Source organism: Gastrolobium bilobum, unplaced genomic scaffold (genome assembly GCF_033153095.1).
Source record: "Gastrolobium bilobum isolate Gb01-03AN ecotype WA unplaced genomic scaffold, APGP_CSIRO_Gbil_v1 utg10696, whole genome shotgun sequence".
NCBI lineage: Eukaryota > Viridiplantae > Streptophyta > Magnoliopsida > Fabales > Fabaceae > Gastrolobium > Gastrolobium bilobum.
The window spans coordinates 253,194-267,163 of NW_026899284.1; the positions used below are offsets into that span (position 1 = coordinate 253,194).

Here is a 13,970-nt window from a genome sequence, read left to right on the forward strand (position 1 = left end):
TATTAATGGTATATTCATATCTCTTTCTAAGCAGATATTCTACTTCTTATGAAATGTCCTTGTATTTTTCCAATTTTTTTTTTTTTTTATTACAGTGAGGTTAAATTTCAAAACTCAGCAAATAGGCAAAATAAGATACAAATATATATGTGACAATATTCTTAATTATAAATCATACACATGTTCAATCGATCATTGAGCTAACTCTTTGACAATAACAATGGCTTAAACATTTGCTATTATAATTTTGGTTTTCTTGTAAACTTAATAGCATATATAAAAGGTTACTTTTATTCCTCATACCAAAGATAATCTTATTAACAAATATTTACTCCTTCATAATTAATTATATTCGCTTTATTAATCTGAACATTGATTTCTCATACTAGTGTCTCTAAGCTTGCATGGTTCATACATTAATCAGTCAATCCTCCTAATCAAGAGGAATATATATATATATATATATATATATATATATATATATATATGTTATATTTACAAATTTTTAACTATACTATGTATTTTCGGGAATATATTCCTAACCGAGTCTATTTCTGAAAATACATAGTTGGGTTTGTAAACAAATCTATGGGGTATCGGTACTACTATTTATATATGACCTTCTATGAAAATTTTGTTTTCCCTTAATAAAAGACTTAACTCCTTTTCTGGATTCTCCAAGGATTGAAGAAGACCTTGTGTTTTAATTAGAAAAAAATCTTAATACCCGTGTCAGCAACCTTGCAAGCAACAATAATGGTTTAAATTAACAAGTGGACATGGTTATTTACATAACAAAAATAGTTATTAACATGTTTAATTTTCTGCTTATCATAATCAGATGATGTATACTAGCACAGAGAAAAGGTCATGGTGAAATATACTCCCAACAATGTCTTTGTGTCGCCGATGTCTTCCTAACTAGTTTAGCGGTATTTATTAAACTTTAATGCTCAATACTTGACTCTTATCCTTTCACTATTATTTATAATGCATTTGTTTAAGAGTTTAATGTTTTTCTTGTTGATGTCTTTTGGACTTTTGGATATGAAAAAACAAGTGCAGGTTATTTTGGAAAATTAATATTATAATAAAAAATTGAAATGATTAAAATATCCTATATTTTTCCCCTCGAATTCTAAAACGTTTTAGATTGCAGGAAATGATTTTTAACAAAACTAATTGTGATCAATGCATACATTTATCTTTCGTTTGAAATGTACATACATCTATATGGTTCAAATTTGGCCGATTCAAACTAGATACATAAATTGTACCAAAAAAAAACTAGATACATAAGGCCTATAATGCAATATTGTATAAATAATAATTTATGTATCCATTATCACTGTATGTATTTTTAAATCTGCACGGTTTTACCGATAATTTACTATCATATATTCTTTTTTGTCTGCTCTAACTATTTTTCATATAACAATATATATCATCTCATCCAATTAACATTTAGCGGAGTCGGTGGGCATAATTAATAACAACCTGAAACATCGTTATTTTAATCACTTAACTAGTTCCTCCAGTATGAGCCAATTAATTACTTGTTAGTTAATATCAGTATTAATTAGTACACGTAAGTGATAGGTAGGTTCGATGTCATTTCAAAACCAAAAACTTTTATAGCACTAACTTTCAAAATTGCAAGCTTTTAGTCTTTTCTACCAATTGGACCGCTTTTGTTATATTTATGCTTAAAAACGTAAGAGGCAATTACGGCACTTAGAAAACGGAGGGCAATATTGCTGAATATAACTTTAATCTCTATCATTATTCTTTCATTGATATAATTGAATAGGTGAAAGAGAAAATAGGATGAGAAAGAAATTATGAAAAAATTGACTAGGTAATCAAACAATACTTGTTTTTATATTTATGTTTATATATAGCCTTATGTATCTATTTATTTATTTTAGGAGATCAAGTTTGAGGATGAATAAAATAAATTATGCTTACCCAAGCTATTTACGGAATTTAAAACATGTTGGGATAATAGTATAGGAGTGTTTGAATTAAGTTTCATTCACAAATTGCAATCAAATATTGAATTATGTTAATATAATTTTGAATCTTAAAACATCATTTGAATAAAAAATTATTTTTTCATTAGGCTAAATCATGGTTTGTAAAAAAAAAAAAAAACCTATAATTCAAGCATGATATTATTATTAGTTGATGAAATGAAATGCATGGTTGTATTAAAATTGAAGTGCGTGTGTAACCAAAACATAGTTCTCCTAAGGTGGTGTTTGGTCAGGAGCTTTTCAGCGGATATCTATGTTTCTCAAGTATGGCTTTTAGAAACACCATGTTTGTTTCAACGTATTTTCACCAAAAACTCATCTATCCAATTTGTATGGATTTATGAGAAACATAGATATCCGCACTGTTTAGAAACCCAATTTGAAGGTGAGATCTTTCGGAAAACCGATTATCTAGCTTTTAATGCAATGTTGATTTCATAAAGTTACCTGATTTTTCCAGTAAAGTTTTTCTCCATCAAACAACTTTTTTTTACATTTTTCTACCTATCTCACTTTATCTATCTTTCCAATCATTTCTCTATCTATTACATTTTCCTACTATTCTAAAAAAATTTCCTCAATTAAAAGAAAATTTGATTTCAATATGCCAGAACTTGCAGTATAATGTACAGTCCCTTTCAATGATGTATTACCGGAGAAAAACTACGCATGCACGCTGACAGCTGAATTCAAAAATAAATAAATTAAATAAACCCATTATGTGAATGAGATGTTAAGCAGTCCCAACTACCAACCACCTATGTGAATAGAAGGCGAGTTTAAAATATCATTAAATAGTTTTGTAGAAAAATCGTATGACCCTCCAGTTCTCATGACTGAATGAAAATTAGTCGTTCAACTAAACTAAATCTGTATACTTCATGGTTTGAATAAAATAAATAAATAAATTCTTGTTATAAAAAAAATAAAAAAAATAAATTCAACTACTAAACTATATTTTATTAACAATTTGTAAACGACTCATTGTTACATAAAAATAAAATAAAATTATGAACCACTGAATGTTGCTTAACAAATAAAAGTTCTTTGAGCTATAATATTTTTGTTTTAGCAGGGGATAAAGCCCAAACATAGATTATCAATGACCACCGTGCATTTCTTAAAACAGAATCAATTCAACCAAGCTTAAGACATTGGGTAAAAGTCTTTTCAATTATTTATATTATTTTTTAACATATTTCCTCACATAATAGTGTCATTTGAACTTGAAGCGTGAATATTATACCGGCCCAATTATATTTTATTTAATTCTACTAGAAAATAGAGGCGGTATCAATTAAACTCGTGATCTCGTAATTATTGAAGATGATACTGCATAAAGAAACAATATTGGATGAGTGCTTTTTAATTATTTATAAGAGTAGGATATTGTAACAATCAATTAGTGTTATTACTAATATTACTACCAGTCAATTTCACCGTTAAATCAATTATGGTGATCCAACGATTATATTTGTATGATTATGATTCCTCATATTTATTGTGAAAATATTAAATATAAGAAATCATAACCATACAAAGATAAAAATAAATATAAAATATTAAATATGAGGAATCATAACTATACAAAGATGAAAATAAATATAACCATTAGATCAACGTAATCGATCTAACAGTGAAATTAATTGGTAGTAACATTGATAATAACACTAATTAATTGTTACAATATCCTTCGAATTATTAACTATCAACACCAATATGAGGATATATTCTTTAGTGCACTCATTCAGATATATATTCCACCTACTGAAATAGCACACTAAGAAACAGAAGCATAACACCAAAAACACATTAAAAAAGAAGAAGAAAAAGAAGACGACCTGGTATAATCACATTATTCATTTATGCCTGTCAAATAATTAAAGTCAAAAAGCCTCAAATAAAGCCATAAAATTGACACTATTATTTACATATCTCATCAATCATCACATATCACCCTGATCAGTATCATCCACCGGAGTTGTAGTACGGCCCCGCCGCCTAGAGTGCCGTCTGTGGCTGCCGCCAAATTTCAACCTTCCGGTCTCTTTAAACCTTTGTTTCTCCGAGGGTATTATAACACACTCGGGTGGTGGCACAGGGTACCTTAACGTATCATAGCAATAGGAATAGTACATGTAACGCTGGCGGAACCGACGCATGGCGAGGCGGCGCAAGGGGGTCACGGCAGCATAGTCTTGAGCTTCAAGCTCGGCGTGTTGGTCGGAGCAAACCTCCATGCCGGAGATTTCTTGTATTGGATCGACGGAGCAACCCTTAAGGACTAGGTCCTTGTACTCTGTTACAAAAGGTGCATACTTATAGTTCACTTTGTATTTTCCACCTGATGTGGCCCAATTTGATGCATCCCATATTGTGGCGTACAATGACATTGGTTTGGATGGATACTCAGCTCCCATTTCCTCACTTCGTAACACCTCTCTAATTGGAACTTCATCAATGTAAAATCTGCAATAATTCAAATATGGTGATGAATATTATTAAACATTAATATAAATAAAAAAAATGAAGGTTGGTAGTTAGTTAGCACATAAGCATATATTCCCATGAAATAAAAAGACGTTTTTGCCAGCTAGTTTAGAGTTCCATTAGGTGGAATTACAGGTAAAGTGTTTGGCAAACGGTATAGGAATCTATGAGCTTGCTTTAGTTTGGTATTTTAACAAACTGCTGCCATGCATTCCACAGATTAAAAAAAAACAGTTCATATGCTTCTTTATTGTGCATGGACTAATTCCATGTTCTGTGAGTTTTACTTATCCATTTCTGTAGGTCCAGTTGGACTTGGACCGATAGCATTATCCTTCTAATTAACATGCCTTGCGTGTGGTTTACAATTTTTAATTAGACTTTCGGTCGAAGAATTTTATCTGGGGGAGAATTTTCAGCCAAATTCTAGAAGCCCAAGATTGATAAATTAGAATTATGTAGCAAGAAATTAATTAGCAATATAATGCATTTTTCCTCACCCCACAATCTAGCCAGATATTAGGCTTTCAAATAATCCGAAAGAATCAATTCAAAGGTTTGGCAACCCCAACATATAATGAAAAGGACCATGATAGATATTGATAACTTCAAACAAAAGACTCGTGTCACATGTATTATATATACAGATAACATATAAGGATAAGCATAAATTTATGTGATAAAAACAATTCGAATATTTGTTTAATTTGTTATGATCACCATACAGAAAAGAAAATAAGAGCGAAAGCTATTTAATTGCAAAAAGTATATCAAACAAAATTCGAGTTGGCCTTGGCCATGGCTGTGGGCCTAATTATTATGCGTCTAAAACTGGGAAAAAATAATTCAATTCCAAACCGTCGCTAACATCTAAACCATCCTTTTAGTAAGAAAACTATATGCTTTCGATCATTGCTAGCTCATACACACAAGTTGTAGAGACGACGCATCCCACACGCAATTCCAAACACTTTACTTCCTCACGTTAAGTCAAACAAAACCATTTCTATCTCACAAACACGCCACGTTCAAGTTAAATCCAAAGCCAGAAATAAACATACCAAGTAAATTTTTCCCAGAAGAAAACAACCAATTCATAAACACATAAGGAAAAAACGTAAACGATTAATTAATATCAAGTAACATGAATATAGAAACTCTTACATAACGTTCTTGGCAGTCCAAAGGATGCTGTATCTGTGGTATTGTTTGGTTGGGTCGAACCAGAGACGGTACCGCTCCTCACGGCCACGGTGGGTGCTTCCGTTGCCGTACAAGTTTGTCTGAAACCGCCATGGTTTTCCGGCGATGTTACCTAAGAATTCAAAGTCCAACTCATCGTGTGACTTCTCGAACACATCACCGTTTGATGTCTGTAACAAGAAAAGAAAAGAAAAATCAACGATCACCATCACTTGTAATAAAAACACTGATATTTTCTTATGGGACTGTTTGACTCATCGTGCGTAGAACACATCACCGTTTCATGCTTGAATACGTTTTTTTTTTAAATAAAAATAAAAATTAACACGTAAATGAAATGGATTAGTTCACCGACCCTGAATTTATAATTGACTTGGCTACAAGTTCGGAATTTTCTTCAGCAAATTAAAGGAAAGTTTGACTAATATTTAGCGTGTTTTACTGATCACGTAAAATGAAAAAAGAAAAAGAAAAAGGAACTAGGAAGGAAAGAATCCCATGAAGGAAAAGCAACATAAAATATAAATTCAGAATTTTTTTTTGTCAGAAACTAATCAATTGTGAAAGGAACTAAACAAAATGAATTCAAGAAAAGATTAATTTCTATCTTAATATGCTTGAAGAAACAAATATTATTTTGTTACTCACATAAAAGGCCACGCAAATACCAGCAGTATAATTCGATGGCAACTTGATATTCGCGCTGAAGAATCCATATTTGTGCATACTTGAGGAAATGAAACCAGAACCTATTCATCAGAGAAAAATATTAAAAAAAAAAACCCAATTAAAAAAATTTAAAATCTTCCAGAAACTAAGCATAAACCAATTTTTTTTAATTTTTTGTTAATCGAAAGTTTGTGATAATTATACATATATATCTGTAAAAATTTACCTGTGAAACGATCGAGGAGGAGTCGAACGCCGTTGCCATCGGAGGAGCGAACAACGTTGCTATCTCCGAAGAGCGGAGAATAGCCATCGTCGAAGGGTATGGTTGCAAGGTCGAAGGCTGCGTTGGCAAAGCTGAAGAAGAAGATGATGAAGAGAAGCAGAGAAAGTGATAACAGAAAATGAGTTTTGGGTGTAGTCCCAAAACAACGTAAGTTATGATCCATACTAATTTGAATTTGTTTCTGTTTCAGTGTGATGTGTTTTTTTTTTTTTCTCTCTCTCCTCCACCCCTTTGATTTCTCTCTTCAGTCTATATTTATACACAACCACAATCATAGGAAATCAATGAGGAAAAAAGAGAGGGATATTAATTGGTCTTAGGCTGCTACCTAGTGGATTTTATTTTTTTATTTTATTTTATTTTTCTTTATGTGTGCAAAATTGCCCTTGGCTGGGTGGGAAATACCATGAGTCATGCCACTGTGTGTAAGTTGCATTTCAAGAACTGGTGGTTGAAAATTTATGAATATATAAATTTTAGCTTTGGGGAGAATATGTGCTTATCGTTAGGTTGTTGCTATCAGTGTTCTTTTGAATAGTTATTTAATTTTTTGGGGCCAGATACTATTTAGTGAATCTGCTAAATTATGTTGGAGTGACGACGAATATGATGATATCGATCATTCATAATTTATAGTGTTGAATATATCATATTGACATATATACAAAAGGAAGGTTTCATTTACAAATTTGAATTGAACAAAATAATCATCTAGTATCATGATGAACCCAATATTAGTTTTTTATTTTAATATTTTAAGCAGTTTCGCTTGTATTTATATATGAGGTGTTACTTTATCCAAAAAAAAATTATGAGGTGTTAGTTAAAATCACATCACTCACGCGATTATACATGACAAAATAATTGAACCTAAAACAGTACGAAAAGAAGAAACTCTAGGAGTGTGAAAGCTTGTTACCTCTACACGTGTACTACACGGTGGCAAAGCTGCTTATCTAGCTTAATGATTAAGATTATTCTTTCCGCCAAAGCTTTTTTAAAAATCATGCATGGTGCTTGCCAAACTATGAAGCAAATGAGTTGATTTCAAGTTTCCACATATACAATCAATTTTGATTAAAAGAAACATATTGTAACTTCATTATTAATTATTACATAAAGTCAGTAATATTATGTTATTGCTCATAATTTTCTAGCTCATGCTCCATAATTATTAAGGAAAAAAAAATGTTAAACTAAAAAAACAAGGCAAATTATGATTAACATCAATATGGACATTTTTGCCCTTGTGAATTGTATACTAGGCCTTAGAATATGCCAAGCTTGTGACTCGTGAGATGAATATTGACCAGCTCAGGCTCACAAATCTGACCAAAGAAGAACAAGTTGGGAGTTTTTTAGGGCTTAGAATATGAAAAACGACAATTATTTGGGAGTTTTTTATATGAGAAAATAAGGGGGGTCGGTTTGGAATAAGGAAGTGCTGGATAAAACCTACAGCATTAGGAGGGCAATATCGTCCGCTGAAAAGGCAAAGGCAACACGAGGGAAAGGCGTGTCTAAACACGTCTCGTAGTTTGGGGAGAAAATCAAGGGTATTTTGGAAAATAAGGGCCTTAAATTTCTAAATTCTAACAATCTAAAATTCTAAACTGGTAGAAGAAGCAACTTGATCAATATTCAAGTCCGAGATCAATATTAGGATTAGAATCATGATCTAAAATTAAAATTAGATATTAGAATTGGAATCTTAACCCAAGTTCATGACTCAGATCACGAACAAAATAAGCTTGAACATCATGAATCAGGGTCTAGAATAAGCCACATTAATCTTGACTTAATAAATATATCATTATTTGCGGGCAAACTAACGTCTTTTAATTATCTCACTTTATATTACTATTATTATTGTTTATTGTAGGAGACATATATGTAAGATTAAAAAAATTTATTTCCTATTTCAACAGTTAATTGTTTTTCATCCAATTATTGTAATTTATATTATTTGGAATTTGTTTTGTCCAGATAGACAGTGAATATTTACCCTATAGGTATGTGCTCGGAAATATGGGTGTTCATGGTCTGGATTGGATCGGTTTTGGAAGCAAAACTCATCCGATCAATCCTTTCGGTTTGATCATATAATCATCCATTCGGTTTAGATTTTTTTTCAAATCTGATCCGATCTAATCCAATTTTTTTCGGTTTGGATTGGATCGGTTCTCGGTTTTTTGAATATCCTAAAATTAGTTTCATGTTTATTGCGAAAATAACATCTTTTGTATATATTGGCTGTATAAATTTATTTTTTTTGAAATACAAAAATATCAGTAAACAATACTATAGTTGATGAGACGTGACTAAGTTTTTTCTTGGTTTAATTGATGAGTTAATGAGTCTTGGATTTAGAAATTTTTGAGCTATAGTTGGGGAAAGGACCAAGTAAGTAGAGGAGAATTAATATATTGGATCGGTTTGGATTGGATCGTTTTTCATCAATCCATCCGAAACCGATCCAATCCAATTAAAATTTGCGGTTTTTTTTCGGTTTTTGATTTTTCGATTTTCGGTTTATTCGGTTATCGATTTTTCGGTTCGATTTTCGCGGTTTGAATCGGTTTGAATCGGTTGATGAACACCCCTACTCAGAAATATCTAAGAGGGAGATATCGTATTGGTTTAAAGTCAATATACCAATCACTTTGCACTCACAATAGACATATAGACAAGATGTGAGTGTCTGTGCATAGTGGTGAATATGAGTTACTATTGGGATAGGAGACTCATTCCTCGATCCTCTATTAATTAGGATATTATTTGGATAACCTTAATCTTTTGTTGGATAAGTAGAAATAATAATTAATTAATTAATATAATTGAATAATTAATTCAAGATTTGTCAAGCATATCGGTGTTCAGCTATGAAGCACCAACACTTCAAAAACCCTGATGTATCGTGTCCGACACTCCGACACTTCCCGACACTCCATTACTCGTTGCAAAGACTCAAAAAGAGTTCAAAAGTTACATTGCGTTGCATTTTGAATTCCAACTATTAGATAAAGATTAGTTGGATTGCAATTACCATTTTATTGAGTTTAATATAAATATTTGGGATAACTTATGTTACTTTGCAAAATTGATGGGTATCATAAGTGTAGTTTTTTTTATTAAATTATTGAATATTAAATATAATATACACTACCTAAATTAAAAATATTATTTAGTATCAAAACTTGTCATAACATGCCAAAATTTAATATTTTTTAGAATTAACGTGTCAGAGTGTCATATCTTATATCTCATGTTCCGTGTTGATATCGATGTCGGTGCAAGATAGATGTTCAACAACAAAAACACATCAAGTTAATAGATTGAGTAGTTAACGCCGTAAAGAAAAATGTAATTTTAAAAATTCGCAATAAAAAACATGTAATTTTTTTAAATAAATAAACGGGATTAAAGGAGTAAAAAAAGTTAGAACTTCTATGGAGTCACCCATGAAAACTCAACAGTGTTATTTATTATGTTATGGAGCTTCTGGTGTATGGCAGGTATGATGTCAGTTTTGACTTTTGAGTGTTTCGTTCACAAGATTTTTATTTCAAATTTCATAAAAAAGAGTAAGTTTACTTTCTTTCCCCTTTATATTGCAGTAAGGGAGTGTTTGGTACTGGAAAAAAAAATTTGTCCGAAAATTTTAATTTTTAAAAATATGATTTTTATATTTAGTTTATGATAATATTTAAAAATTAAAAATTTAAAAAATTCAGTTTCTCCATAATCCTATAAAATGAGACGTACCAAACGGCCCTGTAAAGATTTTCTTGGACTTCATCGGGCAATTTTTATTTTGATGATTTTCTATATACATCGAACATAGCATGCACAGGGGAATTTTTTTTTTTTTTTTTTTTTGGTAAGCAGGAGGAATTTGACTTTATATTGCCTTCAAGCAAAATCAAAATTAATATAATAAATTAAAGAAAAATCTCCCTTGCGGTCTAAGTTAGAATCAATTGATATGGAGGTAGAATTTATATTTTCAAAAAACCATATACAATAACCTTTGACAAATTATAAAAAAAAAAGGCTAAATATATTCACAGATTACTTGGTTAAACAGTTACTTCTTCACGATATTCTTTGGCATTGATTAAATATGGACTATACCAATTTTTAAGACTAACTTCTTTATTCACTTAACCTTTTAAGTTTTAAATTGTTATATGCCTTGCCAAAAAAATAAAAATAAAATAAAGTTATAATGTTGTTAATATAAAACACAATAATAAGCATTATATAATTCGCCAATCAGATAGTAACTCCAAAAATATTTAGGGGTGTTTGATTTGAGATTTCCGGAAAACTTATATTAAGAATTTTATTTATCCACATTTGGTACAAGAAAATGTGAAAATTTTCCAGAAATTCTTGCATTCCCGAGATTTTAAAATGTGAATAAAATTCCTAACTAATAATACGGTATTATGAAAATCCCACAAATTATCACTGTATATTTAATAACGCAGAAGAATATCTCCAGAAGATTAGGAAGATAAACGGACAAAAACAGAATATGCAGTGATGATTATTGGAAGAAAAACACACAGAATATGACTACCAATAAGGGTGTTTATCAACCGATCTAAACCGATTCAAACCGCAGTGACCAAACCGAAAAATCATAACCGAATAAATCAAAAATCGATAACCGAATAAATTGAAAACCAAAAACCGAACCGCAAATTTTAATTGGATTGGATCGGTTTTGGGATTTATTGATGAAAACCGATCCAATATATTAATTCCCCTCTACCTATTTGGGTCTTTCCCCAATCATAGTCCAAAAATTTCTAAACTCAAGACCCATTAACTCATCAACTAAATCCAAGAAAAAGCCTAGTCACATCTTTTTAACAAAATTCTATCTGTGCAGAGCTTCATATCTCATTACCCGACAAAAAAAACTATATTATCGTTTATTAATGCTTTTGTATTTAAAAAAAGAATTTACAAAGTCAATATATACAAAAGATGTTATTTGCACAATAATCATGAAACAAATTTTAGAATTTTCAGAAAATTTAAAACCGATCCAAACCAAACTAAAAAAATTGGATTGAATCGGATTTGAAAAAAAATCTAAACCGAATGGATGATTATATGATCAAACTGAAAGGAATGGATCAGATGATTTTTTGCTTCCAAAACCGATCTAATCCACACCGCGAACACCCCTAACTACCAAAGGAAAACATGCAGTGACAGGTATCCTATTTAATATTTATACAGGAATAATTATGTCTAAGTATCTATTATATTTTGTATTATTAAAACCATGGTTGTTAAAATCGCGCGTAAAATTGTAACATCGGACGATCTTACATTTTTTTTCATTCAAGCGAGCTGAATCGCAAATGAGATCGTTTTCAACTCAGATCGGATGGGATCGACGTTCAAACACGTAAGATCGGTGGGATCGTCTGATCCCACCATTCCAGCGATTCAAAGAAAAAAGAAAAAAAGAGACTGAAGACGAAGCCCGAAGGTGCAACTGGATCGCGCGTGGTTGGGCTCGTTGTGAAGAAATCTTCATGCCAGAGGCCAATTTCGCACGCAAGAGTCTCAACGAAGGTGAAGAGGTTCCTCTGCATAAACATAAACGGTTGGTAACTCTAAAAGGGAAAGAGGGAGGCCGCCAGCAAAAAAATTTAGGTAGTGCCAAAAAATTTGACATACCAAATTATCAAATTATTTATCATAATTACTCAAATTTATCAGGAAAAATTTTTATTATGAATTTTAGCTTATTTATCTAAATTATTTACTAAATAATGTCACATAACATCGAAATTTTTATTATTATATACAAAAACAATAAAAATGTACTAATTTTTCTCATAAACATTTCAAATATAAGAATTTATAACAGTAATAGGTCCTTGCTGTATTCATTCATACATCAAATGGATTCGAATTTCTTTGATGAAAGTGGAGACAAAATGAAATTGATATAATCTTCCTTAATCAGCTAAACCATATGGCTAATAATCATTTCTTAAAAACTTGCGCCCAGAACTAACAAATTTTTTCTATGCATCAGGGAGGTTGATTGAGTTTGTTGCTGGGCGCAGTGGCGGATCTAGAAATTTTTTTTTATGTCTGCACACTTAGTGCAGGGCTTTGGAGGCCCCAGATTTCTTTTTAAAGATCATGATCATGATTCAATTTTTGCTTCCACTTCAAAAGTAAAGCTTTGATGAATCCACCAAAGTTTTAAGGAAATAATCGAGAATGATAATTACAAAAAAATAAACACCACAAAAAGACATTTGTACAATATAGTATAATTGTAGGGTTAATCGATCAAAAATCTACCTTTGTAGATGTCTATTTGATCCAAAGTTGGCCACATTTTTTTCACACAAAAAGTGAAAAATCTCGTGCGATTCTCCTCCACTTTATGAAGAATGAATTTCAGGAACCGTTGATATCTATTAAATTTGGAGCTAATAAGGTTTATGTAAAAAAGAAGAAGAGACAAAGCAATAGGCTAGGATTTAAGCTTTAAGCTTTTAATTGTAGGGGTTGGTTGGATTAGACATATCTTTTCCTTTTTCCTTTCAATCTTCCTATTTCTTTTTTTTTTACTTGACCTGAATCATCCACCCATGTGAATTATTTATTTTCTCTCATTTTTGTGTCTGCAAGTGCAGACACTTGCAGCCACCTACGTCCGCCGTTGGTTGGGCGGCGACTGGTGTTGGTTTTGAGAAGAAGAACTAGACTTAGGGCAATATGGAGGGAGGATATTTTGGGATGCTGATTGGAAAAGAGAAAAAAGAAAGAAAAAAAAGAAAGGAGGGGGGAAGAGAATTGTATAAAAGAAGATGTGGGTATAAATATTAAAAATAAAAAATGTTTAAAAATGTAAAATGACAAATGAGTGGTTAAAAAAACGAGGGAAAAGATAAAAATTAAAAATTGAAGATAAAAATATTACAATTTTATTATATTTATTTAGATAGTGCCAAATTATAATTTTAGGCATGGCCAATTATAATTAATCATATAATTATATATATATTTATATATAATAAGAACAAAATTTTGACACTAAGGTAGTGCCAAGGCACTACCAAGTGACAAGGTGGCTACGCCACTGGCGGGAGGGAGGGAAAGGGAAATGAGAGACCCGTTCTCTGAGGAAAGCGCCGACGATGACAAAGGTAACATAAACGGAGTTGCGGTGCATAACGAACTTGTAAAGGGCATCGAAAATGTCTCCTCCTCCTCTTCTTCTAGCCGCAGATTCCATAGCT

General features: G+C 31.3%; 1 protein-coding gene across 1 annotated transcript; it reads right to left on the reverse strand.

Moving 5' to 3' along the window:
• Positions 1–3,717: 3,717 nt before the first annotated feature.
• On the reverse strand, positions 3,718–6,938 carry LOC133289180 (probable xyloglucan endotransglucosylase/hydrolase protein 30). Its single transcript, XM_061487055.1, has 4 exons — positions 6,625–6,938; positions 6,378–6,478; positions 5,691–5,899; positions 3,718–4,505 (listed from the first exon to the last, which is right to left on the reverse strand). The coding sequence occupies exons 1-4, from the start codon at positions 6,845–6,847 to the stop codon at positions 3,983–3,985; spliced, it is 1,056 nt and encodes a 351-aa protein (XP_061343039.1). The 5' UTR covers positions 6,848–6,938; the 3' UTR covers positions 3,718–3,982.
• Between the last annotated feature and the right edge of the window lie 7,032 nt (positions 6,939–13,970).

Coding starts and splice junctions, on each gene's coding strand:
- LOC133289180 (XM_061487055.1), bottom strand. CDS start 6,847: ATGGATCATAACTTACGTTGTTTTGGGACTACACCCAAAACTCATTTT. Junction 6,479..6,624: donor CCTCCTCGATCGTTTCACAG/GTAAATTTTTAC, acceptor TCTGATGAATAG/GTTCTGGTTTCATTTCCTCA. Junction 5,900..6,377: donor GTATTTGCGTGGCCTTTTAT/GTGAGTAACAAA, acceptor TTCTTGTTACAG/ACATCAAACGGTGATGTGTT.